Consider the following 24787-nt stretch of genomic DNA (forward strand, 5'->3'; position numbering starts at 1 on the left):
CACTGTGTGGACTTCCGATGTTCACATAAACCAGGTAGCAGCGACGTTGTGTGGACTTGCCCATGTCCACACAATGTTTCCCCTCTGCTCTCTGGAAAACAGGTTTAGAGGAATTTTTGGGTTAGGTTTATATGTGGCAAAATGAAGAGAAACACTAAAAAAATAAGGGAATCATGGAAAAATATTTGGGTCGAAAGAGTTTTCATGGTGTGAGTAAAATGAGCTTTGTTCACAGGTTTTTCTTAACTACACGAAAACAAAAGAATGTTTGCACAAGGTGTGTAACAATGTAGTGGCCTTTCAATGTATCAATTCCATCGTTGAAAGTGTCACAATCTAGCAATGTGTACATGTAGATACCAGAAAGGTCTGGCCTATATATGGACCAAGTTCTTTTGATCATAATGAGAAGCCGAATGCTCAAGGTTTGTAAAAGAAAAACTCTTTTTATATTTTTACTGTGTCATCTCAGTCTGTAATCGTTTCAGCTTTAGCGGAACCGGCCATGCAGTAATGTCAAACTCAGTTGCTGCATGCTGGCGGGAAGTGAATGTAGACCACGTTGCAACCCTATTTACCATTATTATAAGTGCAATGCACTTTCAGCACCGACTCGCTTACGACAACCCATTAGGTAAACTGTCCTTTAAGATTCGTTAATTTATTGATTGTACGACGAGCCAAACTAGTGCCAGATATAGTTCTACATATTAGATAAATATTCTTACGAGAGTACAACAGATGCAGAGATTATATGTTGAAGCAATGGTTTATTCAAGTAATTTCATCTCGTTAAGACAAACCGGCGATAATAGATATTCAATGGATTGGAATCTGTTGACTTACTCTACATAGAGGCAAAAATAAATTAACGGTCGGTCTGATGGTCATCGCTGATCCCTGTCAATTTAAAAGCAATAAGTGGATTTGGTCCATCTCAAATGACCTTCAAAGAGCAGTCGCCAGCGTGCTGACCCTCTGGCTCAGAGCCCTCGGCTGGGCTAATGAAGGTTTTAATTATTCAGATGACGTGAAGTCTCTGCCTGATGCTCGAGTGAAACGCTGGTAATACCGGCTTACGTGACTTTCGTTACAATTACTTCATGGCGACCGTGAGCTATTCAGCTGGTAGCCCGCCCAAGAATTATTTTTTCCCAAACGTGATCCGACAATATCAAAGAGGGCGCCCTCTCTCTCCCTACGTTATGCATATTCATGATGTCCAGGGCTTTAGAGAATAAGTTATTTTACAAAAGGAATAATGGTGTTTGAATCACCGATGATTGGTAGCTCATTCGTGGATTGGTTTGAAGTAGTCCTGACTTATAATCAGGTGATCTGAGTTCGAATCCCAGTGAGTTTTTTCACTTCTTCTCATTTTAGCGAATAACTACGGTGAGGAAGGAACTCTCACAAGACGTAAAGCCTGTCTCGTGGTGTTGTGGAGAACAAGGCATTAGATATGCATGTGATGGACCAATAGAAGATGGGAAACGGATGTCGTTTGGGGAAACAAACAATAAGCAGCCCGCCCAATATTATGGGTCCAGGCCAGTAAATAGGCACGAAATTGCCTACGCCGACCACATCACGATTTGCATGCCCTCATCATATTCTTTGGTATATTAGAGCATTTTGTGGACCATGAACTTTGGGGTTTGTAAAAAAGAAGGATGGGAGCCGTGCACAGGACTGTGAACGTGTATTTCTGTTACATTTGGATGAAATTGGGCCCTAAAAGCGCTCTTTTTTGCAATGGAGCGTAGGCATCGTTTTTCAAAGTGGCGATGGGCTTCAAGACTTTTTTTACGGGTGATCATCTTTGGAAGGAAATTTCTCCCAAAAATCATCGGATTATCCCCCCAAAAAAACAGAAAATGAAAGATGAAGAAATACACTGTGATTTGATGCGTGTCTTGAACACCTCAGAGAGTTGTGAGTATTTTTCATAATTTTGGGAAGTGCGCGTAATTACCACTAAGGTCTATGACAGTCTATGTACTGGTCTGGACCCTTTATCCACGTGTCACAATACAGATACCGTAGACGGAAGACATGTCATCCCTACAAGCATAGTATTTTTATGAGTCTTCTGGCGTGTATCCGTATTATGGCAAGGATACAGTTTCTAGTTTGATCGCAGTACAGGCTGTACGGGTTGCTAATTCCTTAACTTAACCTTCTTTTTTTTACAATTGGGCTAATGGAAAGCTTATCAACAGAAAACAAATTCTTACTATTAATTAAATGAACCTTTGGATGCATTGTTTTTAACGTAATGACGAACTAGTGATCTGCATAATTATCATAATTATGTCATGTTGGCTAAATCTAAACTCGATTACTTTAAAATATATAGATAAATAAATATACTTAGAGAAAAAAAACATATATATATATATATATGTATATAAACTATAAAAAAAAACATTTCTGATGAAAAAGGCTATTATTCATGCCACTAAAATGTGTGTTTAAGTGATTCTAAAATGCCCTCTTTAATCGTTTTTTCTGAATGGAACCATTATGGAACAAATTATCTTAGTGAAAGCTTTCACAAATTAAAAGGCCACCATTTCCAGTATTAATGTTTGCAAACTAATCATTTCGCCGTTTCTTCGTAAATTTTCAGTAAATTTTATTTTCATTATGTTGGCTTCAGCCCCGGGCGAACCCACAATGTTCCGGCTTAGATGGCATTTTGGTTTTTATCGAAATATTGGGTTATCGTGAATACGCCTAATCAAGCGCAAACAGCGCTGCAGTTCGCGTGCTACGTGCGTTATTAAGCCATGAGCGTATCGTAAGGAGCGATCCGGCTTGATTTGATATCTATCCCCTAAAAGATTTCCCTAGGCTTTGGGACTCAAATAAAACGGTGTGTGTGCTCTGTGTTTGGCAGTTGGGGTAGGGGTTGGTTTATAATATTCGCGCGGGTTCGCTTTAATTCACTTTGGTGGAGTGTGAGATGACGCTGATTTTTCTCCATCCACACGACTCCATAATGCGCTATGTGTATTGTGTTAATATCCATACTTTTTGTACGCTGTGTGTCTTCAGACAACGCATGCAAATTTCCCTTATGACATACATAACAAGCTCGATCGGAATATATCGGAAGCTGCATGCCAACGAGTTCCTGTGTTTGTTCATGATTTGTTTATGGTGTAAATCGAGGACACACAATGTGCACATCATCGGTGAATCGAGGACAGGAACCAAATCGAGGACCCCCTCGATTATGTTCATGTACGTGTCACGTGATTGTGCCATGTGATTTCTGGAAGGAGTAGTGTTTTTGACCCCAGTGACCCCATGGTGACGTGTGACCCCAGTTTGGTCATGGGACATGTTGGGGCTGGGCTACTGATACTTTTGGCAAATTTTGGTTGAAATCGGTCAAAATACGTAGGAGCAACAGACAATGTCAACATTTGTTACTAACTAACGGGCTAATGGAGAGACATGATGATTTGTTGAGCTGCTATCCCGCAGCAAACATAAAGCATGTTGGGCACAGTGTCGAGACTCCAGTTTTCAATTGACCGTTCTACAAATTGATGAAGATGTTAGCGTATAGTACCCAGTTGGCTTCAGATAAGAATTCACGAAGTCTTGCGTATTATTCTAATCCAGTATTTAATGAGCATTCATATATGATTCGAGTTCAATTTTACTTGTAAAAGGGGTTATGGAATGTTTTGTTTTTCCATGAAAAGGCCAAGACAACCCGTACAAACTATTTCTTTTTTGTACCAATTTAAGCTTCCAATTTTCAAGCTCAGAAGACGATTCCGACATAAAGACCACTGTATTTTGCGGTGACCCATCATGCTTCGGACATTCTCTGTTCATAATACCCATTCATCATATTTTGCAATCTGAAAATATTGCAGACCCTTATTGGCATTATTAAGTTTGAAAAAAAATACTCGTCTCTTTGGGAATTTTAATAAGACATATTTCTTAGAGACGCACTGATTACAGCAACAGTCACTCTGATTAATTGGCGTATCGTGGATTTCCCACGTGAATTTCATGTTTTCGTGGATTTGCAGTTTTCGGAGCTCTTAGAGGAACACACAGCTGTCAACAAACAACCAGAGTTCGTAAAGATCATAGAGACAAGATTTGGCTCGAGGGATTTCTGTGCAAAACAGACTCTCAATAATACCCAAACCAAAAATCAAACAAATATGTTTACGATAGAATCGCTTCCAGGAGGATGGGAAGAAAAAGTGCAAAATAAGACTTTTCCGGCTCGAAAATATTAAGCAACGTGGAAACAAACCTTCACTAGCACTCGCATCACGATTGTCAACCACGCGAGACAGAACGTTAATCAATTAAGAAAAAAGACCACGTCGCACCATCGCGTGAGAATTACCAAGGTTCTTAGTAATCAAACGACCGAGATTCTGTTCCTTGAAGGAGTTGTGGAGGATTAAATGCGAAAACTTGTCACTCGTGTGTATTTACTCAGGACAAATCCTGGAAAGTTAACACCCAGGATATCACTTGCACAGTCAACAGAACGCGAGCCAAGGTTGCATCTTCCCTGGTTTTCTATACGGGGATGTGGGAGAGCGTCTAAATCATCACCAATGAGCAGACGTAGCCGTGCCCCATGAGAGAAGGTCCCTCTATTGATCGAACTGGCTTCCTTGAGTGCCCGAATTCGACTTGCCTTCCTTTTTTTCTCGCCTTTCTTCGTGGGTCAATTTGCTGATGTTCATCTACCAAGCTGGAATTGGATAGCTTCCACCTGCTGTCTAGGGTCATAGCAAACCATCTTCCATCTCTCCCGTCTTTGCCGTAATGAAGTTTTCCTGTTTGGTAGCACCCTTTTGGTGTCTAAATGCGGACTGAATGATGTCTGTATCGAACGCAGGACCTTCACTGATGATGCCATGTTACCATGGAGATATGCTAATAGGCGTACTTTCCTCTATCCCTCTCTGAGTTCTGAGTGAAAAGAGGCTAATTAGGGTTCGTGGTCTTGTCAAACGTGACCCAGATTTTTGTCGATGTAGAGCTCATCTATAAACATGGACACAGTGAAGTAAATGAAAGATCCATTCATCTGTCTATTCTCCTGCATACCAAGCCCAGGACCCCTAACGCCAACGGCCCTTAACGCAATAAACATTCGGCTATATCAAGTTCGTCCGAAATGCCCTTAATTGCAAGTCCAGTACTCTGGTGGACGGAGTAGGGCTTCCGTGCCTAAATTCCCCCTCCCGATTCAACTTCCAGACGTCAAAACCTGACCGTGCTGTTGATGCTGCTTAAACGCACGGTGGTCCGTGTAGGCAATAGATGTAGGAGAAGGACATGATTGTAATGGCGATGAAAGGTTTACAGCACCGATGCCGCTCTTGTCTAATGATTTCAGGGCCCATGCACGCTTGATTTAGACCAAGCAAAAATGACAAATATTTCAGAATAATCATCCCCATAAACAAAGTGATGCGTCATGATGATTTATCGAATATCAAGTTTCCGATCTGCGACCGGAAAAAAATAAACTTTGAAACAGAAATCGAAATACCATGGTGTAATTAGAACATTTCAAAAAAATACTTCAGCATACGTCATCAAAATCTCAGAGGCTCGTGCCAGTAATGTAGAAAATACCCCTTAAAGATAAAAAGAGCTATATGTTGAGTTGGGTCTTGAAACACACACCGGCTCCTAATGATTAAAAATAAACCGCCAGGGCATTCCAATAGGAGACAGTATCTCAGTCCTGGAAATGTCTCACGAAAGTTTACTAACTGTTCCAGAGGGGGATAATGAATCGGTCTGGGAAGACACGAAGAATTACCAAGTTCTTCTTAGTTGTAGCTTGTGTGAGGGTGCACTTGCTTGTAAACTGGTGCTAATATTGTGTGAATGTATAGTACCCACCTATTTGTGTACTCACCACGGGCGCCATTTGAAGTTCAACCATCACCTTTGCTGTCCAAGCTCTCGTCTTGACGGACTATTGGACCCAATAACCAACCTTTGCATGGGCTCCATCTTATTTTTCAAGAAAAGGCTGAATTCTCCGAGTTCTGGGATATTTTAGCAATATCCACAGCCTCAGATAAAACCTGTGACTGCCCCTCAATAATGACTTGATTGAAAGATATCAAGTTATAAAGAACATACAGGAAGACAGTGTTACTGAACAGAAGCCTGTTGAAATCACTCATGAGTCGAACCCAGAACAGTTTCACATAATAGCAAGCTGCTTTCAATGTGTTTACTTGATTGGCCAAGTGTAACGATGGACGGGACGATGGATTGTATAAGGTCATTCAAGGCGGCTGCAGATTGGCGTCAGCTCTATACGGTCATCAGTCTCACACGATTAAACGGGCATTCCTATATCATTTCCCTCGTCTGTTCCATGATTTCATCCATGACCATGTACACTGTAAAAAAAAAATGGGTAAAAGTCTTTTACCAAGCGTTGGTCAATTGTACTCAATATTGAGTAATTTAGTGGACATTTTAGCCAACTGTCAATTGCCATGGTTGGTCAACTGTGACAACCAGTTGTTAGGAAAAAAGTTATTTCAAGAATTGGCCTATGATCTCGCCTAACTATAAAATTATAGTTCGATATATTCAATTAAATTCAATAACCATTTATTTCCACTCTGTGGAAGCATCATCACAAAAAGCCGAAGCTCGTGGTGGACGTGCCCAAAAATGCAAGACAAACAAGACAAACAACACTAATTGTAGATTGTTTACAAATAATAACAATAGTTAAATATGTAGCAGTTAAACAAAGCAGGACAATAAACAACATTTCAATAACGGCTAAATCAACTTAACGTAATAATTAATCAGGCACTCTGAAAATTAGGTATATAAGTTTTTAGTTTATATTTGAATGTATTGAATTAGTTATAGACGGTGAATATATGGGATATCTTCCTGGAAGTTGGTATCTTTGTTGGTGTTGTTGTTGTTGTTGTTGTTGTTTTGTGTTTTTTATGTTGGTGAAAGTTACATGACACGCTGTTTGACCATCCATTGACCTCATGTCATGTCATGATATTGGAAAATGGTGTGCAGCTAACATTTTAATCAATTTGTATGGGAGATAGCAAATTTTCATGGGTTTAACCATGCGTACTGAACATGCGTTGAGAATTGTTCTATTTATTCAGTGCATACAATGCTTACGGGCGAAACCCTCCCGTCCCAACCCTGCACTTTTCTCACCCTCACAACCGCCCTTTTAACGCTGTGTTTCGCATACAAGTCCAAGACATGCATGGAAAGTTCGGTGTTCGTGCAATCACGGACTATCAAGGCAGTTCATTGTGCTGTGGGCCTTATGCACGAGTCGGCCATATTGAATTGAAAGTGAGGTAAAATGTTAATTGTTGAACTTTCGGTGAAAAATAAAAGCAACTTAATTACTAATTAATTCCAGTCTGTTTCAATGAATAATTTAAAATTTGTAATTTAACATTCCCTTATGTTTAAAGCCAGATTTAAAAAAAAAAAAATATGACTGTCATATAAGGCTGCATTATGCCTGCATAAAAATAGTCTGGCGCAATCCCATTCGAATACATTCGGGGAACTCGGACAAAAATGGCCAACTCGCGCATAAGGCCCATGCTTTGACATTGCATTGATTTTTGAATACCATACAGATTATCATTCAAGTTGTTTACTATTATAGTGATCCTACCTACTTAGGAACTCAATCAATCCGAGGACCCGTTAATACCTCCATGGTAAACAAGTGCACTTGCTCCCCCCCTCCCCCCCCCCCCATTTAGCCAAGTGCCCCTTTTGCGGACCTAAATGTGCAACCTCGAGCATAGACGTGCCCCCTCGAGATGAAAACAAAACTGGCCCTAAAATGTCAAATAATTTGTTTTCAGTAACCATTTCCCACAATGGTTCAGAGAGATCTGATATGAACGAGGAATATGAAAACCAAAGCCCCAAAAAGCCTTACAATGCGCCCTGCATATTGGCCGGTTTTGAAGAGCGCCCCCCCCCCCCCCCCCCCCCCCCCACTATTTGATTGTACGGAGGCCAAGTGTCCGGTGAAAAAAAACGTGTCTACATTTCAGCACGGATGTGCAAGTGCCCCTTTTTGGTGAAACAGCCCCCCCCCCCCCCCCGTTTGAAAACCGTTCCACCGCCGCTGGACTAAAATATCATTAATAATGAAACGCAGAGGCATCAGTCTCGTTCTCAAAATGCTTTGATCCAGCATTTTCGCGCTGTCACCACACATTCCTGGTTTAACAAAGAAAACGCATGAAATCCATGGGGACGAGGTTAGCCTAATGACAGTAATAATCAAATACCCTCTGTGTTGTGATAGGCAGTTAGCGAGCATTATTTTCTATTTTTACTACAAACATTATAATGCTTACTTAACGGCCTTGCCTCAGTGCTTCCGTAGACTTATAGGCGTCTTGTACTTTTCTTTGTAAATGATATGATATTTTTAATTTCCTTTTTTATGCTTAGCCTTCATAACACAAATATTGTGCACCGACTTCATATTCGGAAGGAATCAATATGCATTTTTCATTAAGTGTCTTTCATCAAAGTTATTGTGGTATTTATTCTAAGCGAAGAAGTGTTCGTTAAAATGTCTTTCTTTGCGTTGAGATGCTTCCGCATACAGGGTGAGTCAATAAAAGCGAAACCCAAATATCGGGACTAATGTTTTAGTGAAGTTCTGCATGTAGCACTTTGAAAATCTAGGATATGAAAACCCAATTCATAAGCTTTCTTTTAGTACAGGAATCATTCAAATCACTCAAGTACTTTTTAAGTTACGTAATGTTAACCACAACCAACGTTTTAAAGTTCTGTCCACGGATCACAAATAAAGGTGTGCCAGTGGCGTATCCGGGGGGATGGGGCAGGGGGATACTCCCCCCCCCCCCCCCCCGGCGGATTTTTGTGAGCAAATTTGTTTCGTCAGCAATGATTTAAATAAATGTTTATTGAGTTCTTCTGACATCAATCCCACCAAAGAAAACCCGCTCAACAACCAGTACAATGCGCCGTGAAAATGTCCATTTAATATGTAGTATGCATAATACTGGTCAGTTTTGAAGAGAGCCCCCATTTGGAAGATGGGTATCACCCCCCCCCCCCCTTTTTGATGGTACGGAGGCCAAGTGTCCGGCGAAAAAAAACATTTCTGCGCGGATGTGCGGTTGCCCCCCCCCCCCACATCAAAAGCTGGATTTGCTGCTGAGGTGCGATCGTTCAGCAGAACGAAAACAATTCACACACAACCCGGTGTGATTTGTTTTCGTTTTGATGAATGAACACTTTAAATACATTCTTGTGATCTGTGGACAGAACTTTAAAACGGTGGTTGTGTTTAAAATTCCGTAACTTGAAAAGTACACTATTGATTTGAATGATTCTTGTACTAAAAGAAAGTCTAAAAATATTGCTTTCGTATCCTAGATTTTGAAAGGGCCACATGCAGAACTCCACTAAAACAATGGTCCCGACATTTGGGTTTCGCTTTTTTTGACTCACCCTGTAGACTAGACTTCGCATATTTGACTTTCAAATTACCCAAAAGGCATCGATTTCAAAAGTAATGCTTCTGTGTGTCCTATCTTTTTAGGAATGTATTTTTTGCTTTTCGTTTACAGTCTGTGGCAATACAAACTGTGAAACTGAAGAAGGGGAGGACTGTTCCACTTGTCCGGCTGATTGCAACGCGTGCCCAATGTCGCAGGGTGCTATAGCCGCCATAGCATGTACCTGCGTCTTCATCATGGCCGTCTTCTGTGGTCTTAGCGGGGTAAGATAGCTGTTTTATTTCATTCACTGACATACGCTCCAACTGTGAATAGTATACCAAGAATATTTGTATCTAAAAATTAATGTGGCCTGACGTTGCGAACTTAGCAAGTTCTTCTTCAGAGGCTAAAACAGAAATGACAGAGGTACATACATTAACATGGGGGTGCACACAAACATGCAGGGCTGAAAGAAGAAACACAAAAGGAGGATTAGGTGGGAAAGGTGTGGAAAGATGCGGGGGAGGGTGGATGAGAGAACAAAGAAACAAAGGGAGATGGCAAACCACAAGGGGTCTGGTATAAACAGGGGAGGGACCAGAAAGGGGAAGGATCAAAGGTCACAGGGAGTGGGAAGGACAAAAGAGTGTGAGAGTGAAGGGGGATGATGCGGGGGCGGGGGGGGGGGACAGTATGGAGGTGGAAAGGGATGAAAGATGGGGGAAGATGGGTAAACACAAACAAGGAAGACCAGGTGGATTATTTGTAACAGAAGACAATGGAGGAAGAAAAGGATTAATCATTTCCAAGTTGGATGTTGAGACCATGTGGTTGAATAGTTCGAAGACGATTCATCCACACTTTCTCTCTGCTGAGGCGAACTGAGTCCTTGCGATGGCCAAGAGATTCGATGCCCTGCAAAATCATATCAGAAATGGAGTGGTTAGGCAGGTTGAAGTGATGACCAACAGGGGTGTCTAGTTTCTTGGTGTTGACCGTTGACCGGTGGGCATAGAAACGCTTCTTGATCGTATTCTTAGTCTCACCTTCTTAGTCTCACCTACAAAATATATTTGTACTCGATACTCATGAAATTTCTTCCCAATCACATGAACGGACTGTCTAATAACTTTATGAAGTCTATCATTGGATGATATCGGGAATACTAGTGTGTTTCTATTGCACTTTTGTATCAGTATACCAAAGTCTCACAGCGCTTTACAATCAATACCACCCTGTTCGTCAGGCCACGGGACAAGCTTAATTTGTGCAGCAGCTGGTTGTCAGCGCAGTGTGGTCTCTACCCTCACGAGTACCCATTGATACTCCTGGGTAGAGAGAGGCAATTCGAAATTAAAGAGTCTTGCCAAAGAACACCGGCACCATGTTCTGGGTTAGATCCAAGGTACCATCGCACAGAGGTCGCGACACCGCAACCATTGGTCTATACGGCGCTCTACATGCGACCCACTGTTGGTATACCATGCGAATGTGTTCTCATTTCCAGGCATTAAATCCCAGAAGCTAGACTTGAATACATTCTCCGAGTCAGTCTTCATTGTCTTCGGCTACGGATAGTCAACCAACGATTAACATCAAAGCCGTAGCCATGATATAGGTGATGAGTAGCCGCCGTCGGTCTCTAGGGCCCAGACTAAGCCACTAAGCCCCAAGAAGCCGCAGAAAGAAAGCCATCACTCGAGAGTTATGTGTAGACCGCATTGCATTACCAATCGACTGAGATGTACGACCATTACAGCAGGTGTACCTTCCCGCTGATTACTCACAACAAACACCCAGCAACTCCCGGGCAAAAGAAAGAGGAGATGTCAGCCTAACAGGTTTTGCTTCAGTCTCTGCCTGCTACAGGTCCCATTCCCCGTAGGGCTTAGAGATCAAGACCAACCTGTCATGATTAATCATCAGGAATATTCCAGCAATTTACCATCGGAACGATGTGGACGGGTCGCAGCTCCACAGCTAGAACCCTGAGGGAAAGGAAAGATTTCAGCCGATTATTTTTCGATGTAATCGGTTTCGTCGCGAGGACTTCATTAAATTAACCGTTGCCACCTAAAATCTGTCTGATCTATGGCCATAAGAGGTGCCCCGGGCTCGAATTTCCTGCAGTTGATGAAAATATTGCTATCTGGGTAGGCCATTCTGATGAAAGCCTTTCTTTCTTTGCCAATTTGGATGCCACGTGTGTATGGCGAGGTCGGGCCTTGTTTATCAGGATGGCGATCATGACCAGCCAAAAGAATTAGACTTTAATTTACAGGAAATACTGAATTTTAAAGTGGTTTCGAACATGACATTTGCAAGCCTAAGAATCTAATTAAATTTGAAATTTCGGAAAGCCACCAAAACCTTATTAATTAAAAACGTTTAGCAGACCATTCCAACCCCTGAAATCACAAATAAGTAACGGAGTTGGTAAACGATGCATATTCAGCCCATTTCGTTGTCAATTAGAAACTGCTTTATGCTTGGATTGAGTCATAGAAACGACACTAGAACACAATGTGAAATATCTATTTAAATCACAGGTTAAGTGCGTGGCTGTTCCCAAAGAAACTTTAAACAAAAAAATATGAGGTAACACTATCAGCAGCCTATGCTCAGTATAAAACCTAGTTAACTTATCATTCCTCTTGCAATCGCGACGTGACTGGGTGATTTGGCTGCATTCAGCCCCAAGCATTTTATATCATCAGATACGGATATTTTGAGGAAATCTAAAACTTGATTACTCACATTGTCTGGCTAGTTTGCTCATGTTTGCTTGTTCTTCACTTGACTTTTACCTGAATAGTTAGCTTGCTTGTTGGTTCGCTGGTTTGGATAGTTAACTTCATACGTTTGCTTGTTGGTTGGCTAGTAGTCTTGTTGGCTGGTGGACTTTGACTATGGGCTGCTGGTTAGTTGGCTGGTAATCCCGCGGGCTTGCTGGTTTGCTGGTGGTCTTGCCGGCTGGTTGGTTGGCTGGTAGACGTCTTGGTTGGCTGGTTGGTTTGTTTGCTTGTTGGCTTACGGAAGAATGCAAAATTTAAACAAGGAGTAACTCGAGGTTTATCCCCGAGGTACCCTAGAAAACCCTGCTTAACCTTGTAAAACCTTGAGCTAAACCTAGAGTTACCGCCTGTTTAATTTTGCATTTCCCCTTATGTCAGTCTACTTTTTGCTCGGTGGTTGGTTGGCTGGTAGGTTTTGTATAGCTGGTGGCTTGGGTGGTAGGTTTGTTGGCTGGTTGGTTGGCTGGTAGGTTTGTTGGCTGGTTGGTTGATTTTGTAGGTTTGTTGGTTGGTTGATGGCTGGTATATAGGTTTGTTGGCTGGTTTGCTGGCTGGTTGATTGGCAGGTAGGTTTGTTGGCTGGTTGTTGGTTTGTGGCTAGTACGTTTGTTTGTTGACTCGTTGGTTGACTGGTAGCTTGTTAGATGGTTTGTTGGCTGGTGGGTTTGTTGGAATGGTGGCCAGTTGACTGGTATATACCTCTGACTGGTTAAACTATGGCTTGCTGGTTGGTTGGCGAGTAGTATTGTTGACTAGTTGGATGGCTAGCAGGTTTGGTAGCTTTTCGTTTGAGCTTGCTATTTTTGTTATTTGGCTGGTTGACTTTGGGCTTGGTAGATGGCTGTAGTCTTGTGGTAAATTTGTTGGTTGGTTGGTTGGCTAGCAGATTTGTTGGCTTATTTGCTCGCTAGTTTTGGCTGTTTGGCTGATTGAATTTGGCTCGCTGTATGATTAACTGGTAGTGTTGTTGGGTAGTACGTTTGCTGGTTGCTGCTTTACGTTCAAGCACACTTTGTTTGCAAATGTAGTTGTTGGAGAAAATTTGAATACCCGAAGAGCTTCTTTAGTGACCAATAGACCTAGTCAATACGAAAATCATTGTAAAATCTCTGAATTCGAGGGAGAAAAATACATTTTGGACTAAAAATGATAACTTTTCCACGTCATGCTATTTGTTTCATTTTTTGCCAAATGCACTCAAGTAAATTAAAATTTTCTGAAATTCAGGCTCTTTACATGGGGAGACCTACAATACGCTGTTTCGTTATTCCATAGCTATATTGAGCACAGTTGATTCCAAAAATGAACATCAGCTCTGTGTAGAGATTTCTTTTGCTTTTGTCCATGCTTCGTGCAGACTTTGCTATGCATGCATAAACCAATAATACTTTACTGGAAGAATGGGCTCCACGAGTGGATCGAACCGGAATGAAAATACGAAAAGCTTCAGAATAATTAGCCTGATGAATGGATTATCCCGAGATATGCCTTTCGTTTTCTCATGGCCAATATTGCGTATTGCGTCGTAAAGGATCGCCATAAACCTATCCTCAAATGTAAACACGGTTGGTTGTTTCGCTTGGCATTGTGTTTGAATTTGTCGGCTTTGTGTATACATTTGTTTTGGGTTTGCAAATGCTTCATATTTGCATACATAAATGAATGGTACCACACTGGAAGAATGGCTCCACGAGTGAATCGAATTGAAATGAACAAGAATGAAAGCTTCAATTAACAATTGTTGACTGCTGTGATGTGGTCAACAATTGTTTTGTTATACCTTTGTCGTGGATTCGTTTGATTTTGATGTAAAAATCACGAAAACAAACAGTAAACACAGCAATCATGACAATCGAACGTCCACTCACATGCATGTAGCTGATCGTCTGCTAGGTCGCTGCTCCCATTAATGCGTAAAAACATGGTGAAAATAGCGTGGGTACCAACGATTCAAGCGTTTCACACCGTACGTACCGGCCGTACGCACAAAGTCATAGCACACTCCCTGTGGGATATCACGTACGGATCCCACAGGGAGTGTGCCATGACTTTTTACAAACTTAACACGTGATCGTTTTAGGCCAATGAAGATGCAGTATTCAAGACAGAGGTATAACAATCCTAGATATATTTCATTTTGCATCAATATGGTGAGGCACAGATATGAGTCTGGTGAAATAATCGTATCAATATTAAAAGAATCGATTTGCCCGAGTCGCGTACGCCTCCCACGTTTGAATTATCATTACATGGTCCCCTTATGGTCAGTCATGAGTTGATTCGGTCGTCTTAAAAGTTTCTCATTTTGTGTATTATACACAAAGCGTTTAACGAACACTCATCGTGGAGACATATGGATGAGCTTGTGGTTTTTAAAGGCCTGTCTGAGCATGTATTTCGACAAGTTGTCAGGAGGGCGGAGAATGCCTGCCCATCCGCCGCGGAATTTACGCAATGCTAAATGAGCCGCTGCTATGTCATCATTTAGATTGTCTCTCATTGATTGATTTTTCTCAGTATTTCTACTGGAGGCAGGAGAAGATGCTTTGGGACGAGAGCTGGATCGTCAACTATGACGACATCAAGCCAGGTCAGAGGTCACGGTTATTTAGTTGGTGTCATGAGAGACATGATGCAGGAATCATACTCAGAAACTTGTTAGGATGAGAAACCCCCTTAAACAAGAACATGGTCATTCAAAATATCAAGCTAGAGATAAACATAACTTTAAAATGAGAAGCGGGATTAAACAATAATGGAAAATATTTTTTTTTTGTAGAACTTTACCGGGCATAGAACTGTACCGTTATACACAAGGCATCGAATAAGAAGTTTGTCACAAAATCGTGATAGATATTAATTATTCGGTTAAAAAAAAAAAAAATCCAAAAAGAAAAACAAAACATTTTCCACTTTAGTCCGAGAGTCTGTTGTCCCTAATCTCAACCAAAAACGGGATTTCATTCCTATATCTGTTGTTTAATCAACAGTGTTTGCCACTGCTTTGTTCCAGATACCGGCATGCGAGGTTTCACCGGTAGCGTCATCAGTGTACGGACGGATAACGAAGCGTCAAGTATTGGTGGTCTGGCTGCCGCCGCCCATTCCAAACAACTCTTCACACAAACCGGAATATTGTAAGTCTCGTTATTCATTGGAAACAGCCACATACGACGTCCGATAAATCGCATCGCGTGGTACTTACTTAAACATCATTCTAATTGAAAAGTTTTATTCATAAATACCTAAGACAGTTTACCCATTCATATTGGTCGAGAGCCCATCACTTGGCCGGTTTTAAACGGTTGATAAAACACCGGCTGGCTGGTCTTAAACACTTGCCAGTGTCACATGAAATTTGGACTCCGGTTGAACGTTCACAATCCTTACAGCTGCGTTCTGCGCAACATCGCACAGTACGCGTGACGCATGCGCCAATCTCCATATAAGGAGTTGTCTACGTTTACTTACGCGAGGGACATACCATAACATAGCTGGAGGGCTGTTTCGAGAAAAAAAATGAAGTAAACTTGTTGAACAAATCGATGGAAATTTATAATTTTTGACCTGTGTTGATATTTGGACCTAAAACTTTTGATTTTTTTTGACCGTAAAGGTATTTGTGAATGGGAATAAATACGTGCTGGTTGAGTATGGAATAAATATGTGCTGCTTGAGTCTGGATGCTGTTAATTACGCTCACCATGGTGTTTAAAAACCGGCCGAGCTCCCGTGTATTCCCTTGATAAATATGAGGCTTCAACAGTTTGAGAACAAGAACCAAATGTTTACATTTCTAGTCATTCAAGTGGTATTACTTATATAAGCATATGAAGTAGAGAATGTGATACCTTGTATTTTTATCTCAACAGGAATGGGCAAACTATTGCCATTAAAATTATCAACAAAATGTCATTTGCCTTGGACAAATGCATCCGGAAGGAGGTGAAACAAGTAAGGTAAGACTTAGTGATCAATTCCTTGTTTGTGACTGAGATATTTTGTGTGAGCTTGAAAGTGGATTGGGCGTGGTTGGAAGAAGGTTGACTCTCGAGGTCCGAAATCGAATCGAATACCCGTGTTCGTTTTAGTGTCTCAATGAATGGCAGTTTCGTTTCCTGAAAAGAAAAATGAAAAATACAAGTTCACAAGTTTGTTATCCGAATGATGGAACCCCTCCAACTCACCAACGGCTGTTTCCTGCCTCGCCATCAAAGACAAACATGCCAGGGGTCATTTTCCAATCGCGTCGTTCGTCTCTCGACCGAAAAGATAATAGAAAGCATCGACACTAGAAAGCAACAGTTCAGCTGCCTCTCACGCCTGCATCCACGCTGTCCGAATCAATATTTTACCTCTTCAGGCCCACGATGAAATACTTCCAGCGAGGCATTTATTTTCCTTAGAACGTCGGTATATCGCCGGTCAGTGACTTTTTGATGACAAGAGCGAGCTGATGTCCCCGTCTCAAGCGATACATCTCACGGGAAACCGAAAAAAAGAAAGAATATATATTTTGATTATGGCGTTATCACGACTCTTGAGGAAAGTTGCCAGACAAGAATAGCGTGGAACATAGACAATCAAGAACATCGGTTGATTTCTCAGAGGCGGGCCCAACCCACACGCATCTGTCCAGATGGTCCAATCGAGGATTGCCGTGCGTTGTGAATGACTGCATGGAACTATGTCAGCAAGTTCATTGTTGAGATGTCATTTAATCAAGACATCTTTTAAAGGAGTTCGGCGAGAAGACGCGGATGACATTTAAAGATCAATAACATGTAGTTTTTTGGTCGGTTAGGTGTCATATTACACTCCCGCTGTCAAGAATCTCTCCTCTAGTGTATTGCAAACTCATTCTAACTTCAAATTAATAGACCTTTATCGGGGTACGCCATCTTGAAAATCATAGCGAGGTAAATAATACAAACAAACACGGCGGCCTAAAACGTGTGTGTGATGAGCGAGCGGCCCCGCAAAGTTGCAGCACATTGACACTCTTTTAAATGAATGGGTAGCTCGAACTTACCCGAAATATCAATTCTCTTTCTAGATATAGGTCATGTCTCTTTGTATTTTAAAGAAGGATCTTGTAAATATAAAGCCAAAAACCAGTGGCGAAACAGAAGTTTCCGTCGTTGTTATTCCTCCATGGTTTAATACACGAAGCACCGCCGTCAGAGAAACAATCAAGACTTTCTATTTCGACTTTAATTCCATCAGCGACGTTTTCTGGGCTGAAATTGCACCTGTTTTGTAGAAAGCACTTACATTATATAAGACTATCCGCAAATTGTCATTCGCACAGAAAGCTGTTATTTCCCAGAAATAAAGATGAACTGGAGCCCCATACGAACAAGTGAAAACTTTTGAACCTGCGACCTTTTGGATAACCATTCCGTGCTCTTACCATTTATACTCTTATCAAGCTATCCAGCCCTATGTTGGCGGTTCCCAAATTGGTCAATATGAAATTTGTCAAGTTTCATGAAAAAACATCAGTCGTACACTGTACCCTGACTCGTTTCCGTGCAAATGCGTCACAAATTCCGAGCCCTTCACGACACACCGTCTGCTCAACAAATAGACAGGTATCTCGAAGGGCTCGTGCCAGTTTGCGCGTAAATGAGTCGGGGTACAATGCGCTACCGTTAGGAAGCGAAAGAGACATTTTTCAGTCGTTCGTAGGGGCTCCAGTTCTCTAGGGCTCCATGACAATTTACCAATAGTCTTATAATGTAAGTACTTCCTGCTAAATAGGTGCAATATCAGCCCAGAAAAAAAACTGGGGCGGCAGAACGCTTTTCAAACTTGGGGGGGGGGGCAACACCAAAAAAGGGGCACTTACCAAGAAAAGGGGGGCATCTTCCGTCGGTGTGAAAGTGAGAGCCCTTTGGCCTCCGCAATGGCGGATCCAGAACACAATCTTTTATGGGGGCAAACAACGGCGTGGGGTTCGGGGCTCGCTTAAGGGCCCCGGGGGGAAATGGATTTTAGATACTCTGTGGTGCGATCTGAGGCAATTTATGTCCACTTTAACAAGTTTTGGTGAAAAGATGGTGGTGTACGTAGTGGCTGCCTTTTTTGTGACGCCACTAAAAAAAAATTGGTTTGTGTGTTGTTGGTTTTTTTTGGGGGGGAGGCATGGCCCCGTTGCCCCCCCCCCCCCTTGGATCCGCCCTTGGGCCTTCGGCACACCGCACACCCTCCGGCCCCGGCAGTAACCTCTCTGGGTCCGCCCATGAATTTGACTAGTTATGTAGAGAGACCATTCTTTGTTATCGCGAGAGGGGCACTGTTGCTCTTGATGGCCAGCTCAGTGACCATTTTATTCGCTTGAGGAGGAGCACTATTATTTTTAAAGGCCAGTTTCCATGAACTATGAGAGGGGCACAATTTTAATGTTGCGAGCGGGGCACTAATAAAATTGTGCTTTCAAAGGGGCAGTTTTCCATCTCAAGAATTTATCGTGAGATGCGCTGTTGTTTTTGATGGCCAATTTTCTATCTCGAGAGGGGCACAATTTTATTATTGTAAGAGGGGTATTTGTGCTTTCGAGGGGTAATTGTCCATCTCTGGAAGGGGCACAATCTTGTTAGTGCTTTGAGGGGTACTTGTTTTTACAAGAGAGGAGACAATTTTATCTGTAGCGCGATCATATGCTTTCATACGTGTACGTTTGAGGGGCACTTTTGTTTTCATCTCGAGGGGGGCACATTTATAACCGTGAGAGGGGCACTTTTGTTGGCCTGGGAAAATCTGCCCCCCCCCCCCCGGTTCTGCCGCCCATAAAAGTGAAAACAGAAAGTCTTGATCGTTTCTCTGACGGCGGTGCTTCGTGTATTATACCATGGAGTATACCCATATATAGAACGAACGCGGAAACTTCTGTTTCGCCACTGGTTTTTGGCTCTATATTTTTATAAGATTCTTCTTCAAAATAAAAAGAGACATGACCTACCTAGAATGATGATCGATATTTCGGTTAATTTCGGGCTCCATCCATTTAAAAGAGTGTCAGTGTGCTGCCTTGGAATCGGCCAGAAACCGATGCAGGCATAATTCATGATTAAAGAGAGAATACGTCAGGCTGTGGCTTGGGGCTGTAGCTAATCAAGCCAAGCGATCAAATGTGGCAAACCGACCAAACAAATAAAAATACTACACAATGTACATACAATCGGTACGGAGTCCTGACTCCAGCGTGTTTACTATACAGTATGTCCCAAAAAGTGTCCGTCTGATTGTTTTTGAAATAACTACAAAACCATGAAGTCAATTCTGATTTTTTTTTATTGTGCAGATACCTCTTATCCTTGGCCTTAACCCCTATGAGTTTCATTTTATTTTCATCACGTTTCACTGCACAATCGGCAGTTGATCACAGTATATTTTTTTGGACACTGACAAAGTTCCTTGCCTTAATCAATTTCAGTGCTGTGTTATGTAAGCTGGGTAAAGCCCTTCATGTTGTGAAAAAAGGCTGATGTGGTTTGGGATTAGAATCGTTTGCCCTTGAGCATGAAACTGAGGTCTTGCTATGATGACTGATAGCCACGCAAGTGATTCCGATCCCAACCGCAGCCCTTTTCACAACATGCAGGAGTTTTCACTGCTTACATAACACAGCACTGAAATTGATTAAGGCAAGGAACTTGGTCACAGTGTCCAAAAAAGCTGTTGTGATCAATTGACAATTGTGTAGTGATGCGTGACTGACATTAAATGAAACTCATATATAGGGGTTGAGGCCAAGGATAAGGAGCATAAAAAATTGACTTCATGGTTTTGTAGCTATTTCAAAAATAGTCAGATGGACACTTTTTTGGAGACAAACTGTAGTATGTGTACATGAACGCATGTGCTTGCGGCACCTGGTAGCAGCGAATTGGTGTCCCGCGCGCTTTTGTATGGATTTCCCTCCGAATTGGGCGATTCTGGTCTTGAGAGTTACCGAGATCCATAAGAGATGGAAATTCGTCCTGTTGTTTTTGCCTCTAAGTGTATGCATTGGAATGCATCGAGCACCCTGGGTTGCCACTTCGATTTGCCGGATAAGGCAGAATCAGATTTGCCGTAATGGAATTGAAATGGACGCGGAAAGTGACGCCCGTAACTTCTGTCTTTCCTTTTTCCATTTTTTATATCAAGGCTTCCAGCCAAATACGTTGTGGGCGTTAGCTCTAGCCAAATTCAATCTGCCTTCTAGATACAAATTGGAAATTGGGATGCGAATTCGGTGTTTTTCTTATCTCCTCCTTTGCCCGTGAATGTTTTTTTTTTCATGAATGTGACTTGTGAGGGGAATAGGGTCTTTGGCTTCGATGCGTGTTACACATCGTGCTGGAAAATCGAGAAGCAATCACCGCGATGCTGAACTTGGTTAACCCATAACCACTTGAGTGAGGACATTCATGTTCAGGGGAAAAGTGCAGCTGGCGTTAAACAAACATCCCTGAGACATCGGGAAATACTTGATAGGCGAAGCGCTGTTTAGAGGTGCTCGGCTTATATACGGTACTTGGCGGATTGATACTAGTCATGTGTTTGCTGTGCGGTTTTGTGCATGCCCCTTGGAGAAATAGTGCGCCTGAGTAACGCGCTTATCCTCCCAAAGCGTGCCTTGTCACTTTACCATGACAGCGGTTTAAGAAAAACGTATCTATATTTTAAAGTGGCATTTATCAATCAAATTTGCGTGTCTAGCCCCGTCATTTCCCGACGTCATAGTATCAGCAATTTCCAAGAAGCCAGCTTACTTGTCTTGGTAATACATCCCTGATACTTGCTAAGGGTGAATTCAAACTGGGTCATTTGTTTTCTCAGTATTACTAAAATATTAACTGCGAATGAATAACTTTCCCCCTTGTAGTGTGTGTTGCAGTTACCTTCTTTCAAGGAGGACAAATAAGATCGTGAATAGGATTGGTGGTTCTCATTTCCAACTATGTCTGGAACCCTTACTAACACACACACACACACAAAACAAATGAAAGCAACCAAGTGAATACCACATTCAGGCAATCGGGATCTGTACTTTTTGAACAATTATGGAAAACAATATCTGCTTTTACGCGAGGCACGGCGTATAAAGCAACCGATGCAATTCCAAAGATGCGAGGATGTGGCGTCATCATATCGGGGAATGGTACCTGGGACATTCCCATGGGGTTGTGCACACAATTTTTCCAACTTTAATTACCCCTAACCCCAATTTCCCTTATCTAATACCCCCACGAATTCTGGTATATTTACGTTTTGGACCATGAGCAATCGATCCAGCCTATTTGCGACTATACAATTTTGCCTCTAACTAGGAGTTGTGACATTAGGGAGACATTGAAATGTCTCCTTAATGTCCGATGTCTCCCTTAGGTATAACTTGTGACGAAAAAAATGTCTCCTTAAGGGTACATTAACATGTACATGTTCCTATTTGTGGAATAAAATCATAACATTAACAGGAAGTAGTTTACCTTTAATGTTGTGTCATGGCTGCCACTACAGCCAAAACGTTAGTGAGCTGCAGGACAATGTAAGTCTACTACATCTTGACAAAGATGGCTTTGCAATAGTATTGTTCAGTGATATCAACTCATGATAATCTCATTGAAATAAACAAAGTAAGAGATACATTTGGCATAATTTAATTTAGCCAACTTTACGCTGCAACTGTACTTTTTTTTCTTTTGCCCACCGACCGACCCGTCTCCAGAGGCAAATAAAAATATGAGAAGCATGAGAATGAAAAGGGACGCCCTAACAAATAGGTTTTAACGTTATACAGGTGTTTTATGCTAAGACATTTTGTCGGTAGAAATCAATTCACATGGACACGGCCTTCAGTAAATGCACTGCTGTGCCGATATGCGCTTCTGGTGTCACATTAATAATGTGTTTATTTCTCCGTGTCAGGTGTGTTGATGCAGCTACTTCCGAACATGAACAAACCGTCGTGCCATATTCATCAGTAGAGCTTGCAAATTGAATTTGCCTGTATACCATTTATCAGTTCAAAACAACCTGTTAGTTTAAGTCGTCCAAACTCACATTTCTCATTCCAATCTGCTCTACTTCGCCAGAGATATTCATCATGTTAACCTATGCAAGTTCATGGGAGGGTGTATTGAGGTCCCCCACGTTGCCATAGCAACGGAATACTGTCCCAAGGGCAGTCTCACTGATGTGCTTCTTAACGATGACGTTCCGCTGAACTGGAGTTTCAGGTGGGTGAATGTTGGATTTTTTTTCGCTTTTCATTCCCTGTTTATACAGGGTGTCCTGAAAATAATGGTACATGTAAACCCTGCCATTTTCACCAATTTACAACCGGAATTTACTGCACATGTTAACACGATCTTCAAGGTTACAGATTTAGCTTGAGAATACCGTTTGTTTAATTAAGATTGCTTTTGTAAATCCTGAGACATGTTTGAATAACCGCAAAGCCAAAAACACAACATTCCGTTTAGGAAGCGAGTGCTTCAAAGATCAGACAATGCCAGTATGGCTCTTTTGATAAGATTATCCCTATGGGTGTAAGACAAACATCCATTTACACGAAAATATAGGGTTTTGTTCTTATGTTCAAACAATTTAATAGTACAGACAGGTTCACTTCTTTAAAACTTCAATGAAAGAGTTCAATTAAATATAAATAAGTATTGCACACTCTGCTTAAAAATGTTAAAATCACTTACAGTAAAGTGATTTGGTTTTAGACTAGGACTATACTGATTTCAGCTGCTTCACAGATAGTGGCACAAAATGGGTTTCTTGGCTTTGCCGTTATTCAAACATTATCTTTGGATTTACAAAAGCAATCTCAATGAAACAAACGGTATTTTCAAGCTAAATCTATTATATTGAAGATGGTGTAAACATCCGCAGAACAGTTTGGTTGTAAATTAGCAAAAATGGAGGGATTTACATGCACCATTTTTTTCAGGACGTCCTGTATGTAGGCAGATTGCTCTATGGTAAAACCTTTCAGTATCGAGAGCTTATTTCAAACCCCTGCTAAGAAAAGTCTATTCCTTGTTCTATTTCTGTTTTTGTTTTTTAATTAGGGTACAAAATAAAGAAAACTGATTTTGGTTTGTTAAATAACGAGTAGTTGAAGTACACACACCGGTAACAACATTGCTAAAGTAATACGGTAATAATGTAGAGGTCAATTTGATTTTCAGGTAAAGTGCTTGACCTCTTTTGGAACTTCTTTCAATTTATCGTACTAAATGCACTGCACGTTTATCAGTTCGTATCGTTTCGACTGTATGTTAATATTATCAGTCGCTGGTTTCCATTTTGAATTTACTATGCATTTTGTTCAAGTTGCACTTGAAGAAACTACTGGTACGTTTTCTATGTAGAACATCCATGAATTAGGTATGGAATATTTAATTAGTACGTACAGAATATTATCAATAATATCATGGCATATTAACATTAAAAAATGTTCGTGTCGGTGCATTTTAAATGAGAATATTATTATTGTTTTGTGCTGTATCTTCTAAATCTAATTCTTTTGACAGTATCCTATGCTACGTTTCTGAGCAGTTTCGCTGTACACCATTCGTCTCCGGTGACTATTTGGATGTTTGAAAAGTTTATTGTAAATTGATCCATTGGGAGATTAAAGTCTGTATTCCCATATGAAATCAACAGTTGGTAAACAAGTGCATTTTTTTGTATCTATAGAAGAACGGGTGTTTTATTTCTCAGTTGGGAATGACTGAACAGAAACTATTCATGGATCGTGCTCACGGAGTAGGGATGTCTTTGCTTAAACCTCTTTGGTTTCAAACCAGGTCCGAGAGCATAGCTCGTTAACTCGGTGTTTAGTATGGAGCGTCAGTCACGTCTAGGCCCCCGGTATTGCGTTATCAGCTCTTAACTAGTCATCGACATGTAAAGGCACGCTGTTTGCACTTCAGTCTTTTACTTTTCCAAACATGAATCTATAGTTTCCTTCTCTCAATCTCTTATTCTGCCTTTGTCTCGTACATTTGCCACAAGCCTCTCTTGATTTCCAATTTATGCGGGTTTTGTGTGAAGTGGAGGGATCGTATTGATACATGCCCACGAGTCTGGGGAGATACTTCCCTGGGTGGCCCGAAGGTGGTGCATTTCGTGTTGCAGTCAGTTGAAGATGCTCCATATACCCTGACTTTGGGACTGAGTTGTATATCGACTCGATAGGCCATGCTCTGTTACACGTTTGATGGTTTCCCAACGTGCGTTGTACTATCGCCCTGGAGACATTCAGGTGTACCCGTGTTTGGACCCTGCGCCTTGGCGCACGCGCCCGACTGACAGGACTCTCAAAAACCCGGTTAAAGAGCCAGACGATTCATCGATTAGTGCAGTGTTAAAATGCCAAACTGTGTTTACCCGCAAAATGGTTGAAGTGTCGGTCTTTATAGGCCCAGACATACATCGATTGCAAGAGACGCAATTAAAATG

General features: G+C 41.5%; 1 protein-coding gene across 2 annotated transcripts in view; it reads left to right on the top strand.

Annotated features, from left to right (window-relative positions):
- Positions 1-24787, top strand: part of LOC119728204 (atrial natriuretic peptide receptor 2-like) — a 68873-nt gene that overhangs the window by 17202 nt on the left and 26884 nt on the right. For both annotated transcript variants that reach the window (XM_038200338.1, XM_038200337.1), the window contains exons 2-6: positions 9654-9805; positions 14837-14909; positions 15333-15456; positions 16192-16278; positions 22405-22548. In XM_038200338.1, coding sequence (XP_038056266.1) covers positions 9654-9805; positions 14837-14909; positions 15333-15456; positions 16192-16278; positions 22405-22548 — 580 coding nt within the window. The remainder of the gene's footprint in view (positions 1-9653; positions 9806-14836; positions 14910-15332; positions 15457-16191; positions 16279-22404; positions 22549-24787) is intronic.

Source organism: Patiria miniata, unplaced genomic scaffold, assembly GCF_015706575.1.
Source record: "Patiria miniata isolate m_02_andy unplaced genomic scaffold, ASM1570657v1 HiC_scaffold_20, whole genome shotgun sequence".
In the NCBI taxonomy this organism is placed as follows: domain Eukaryota; kingdom Metazoa; phylum Echinodermata; class Asteroidea; order Valvatida; family Asterinidae; genus Patiria; species Patiria miniata.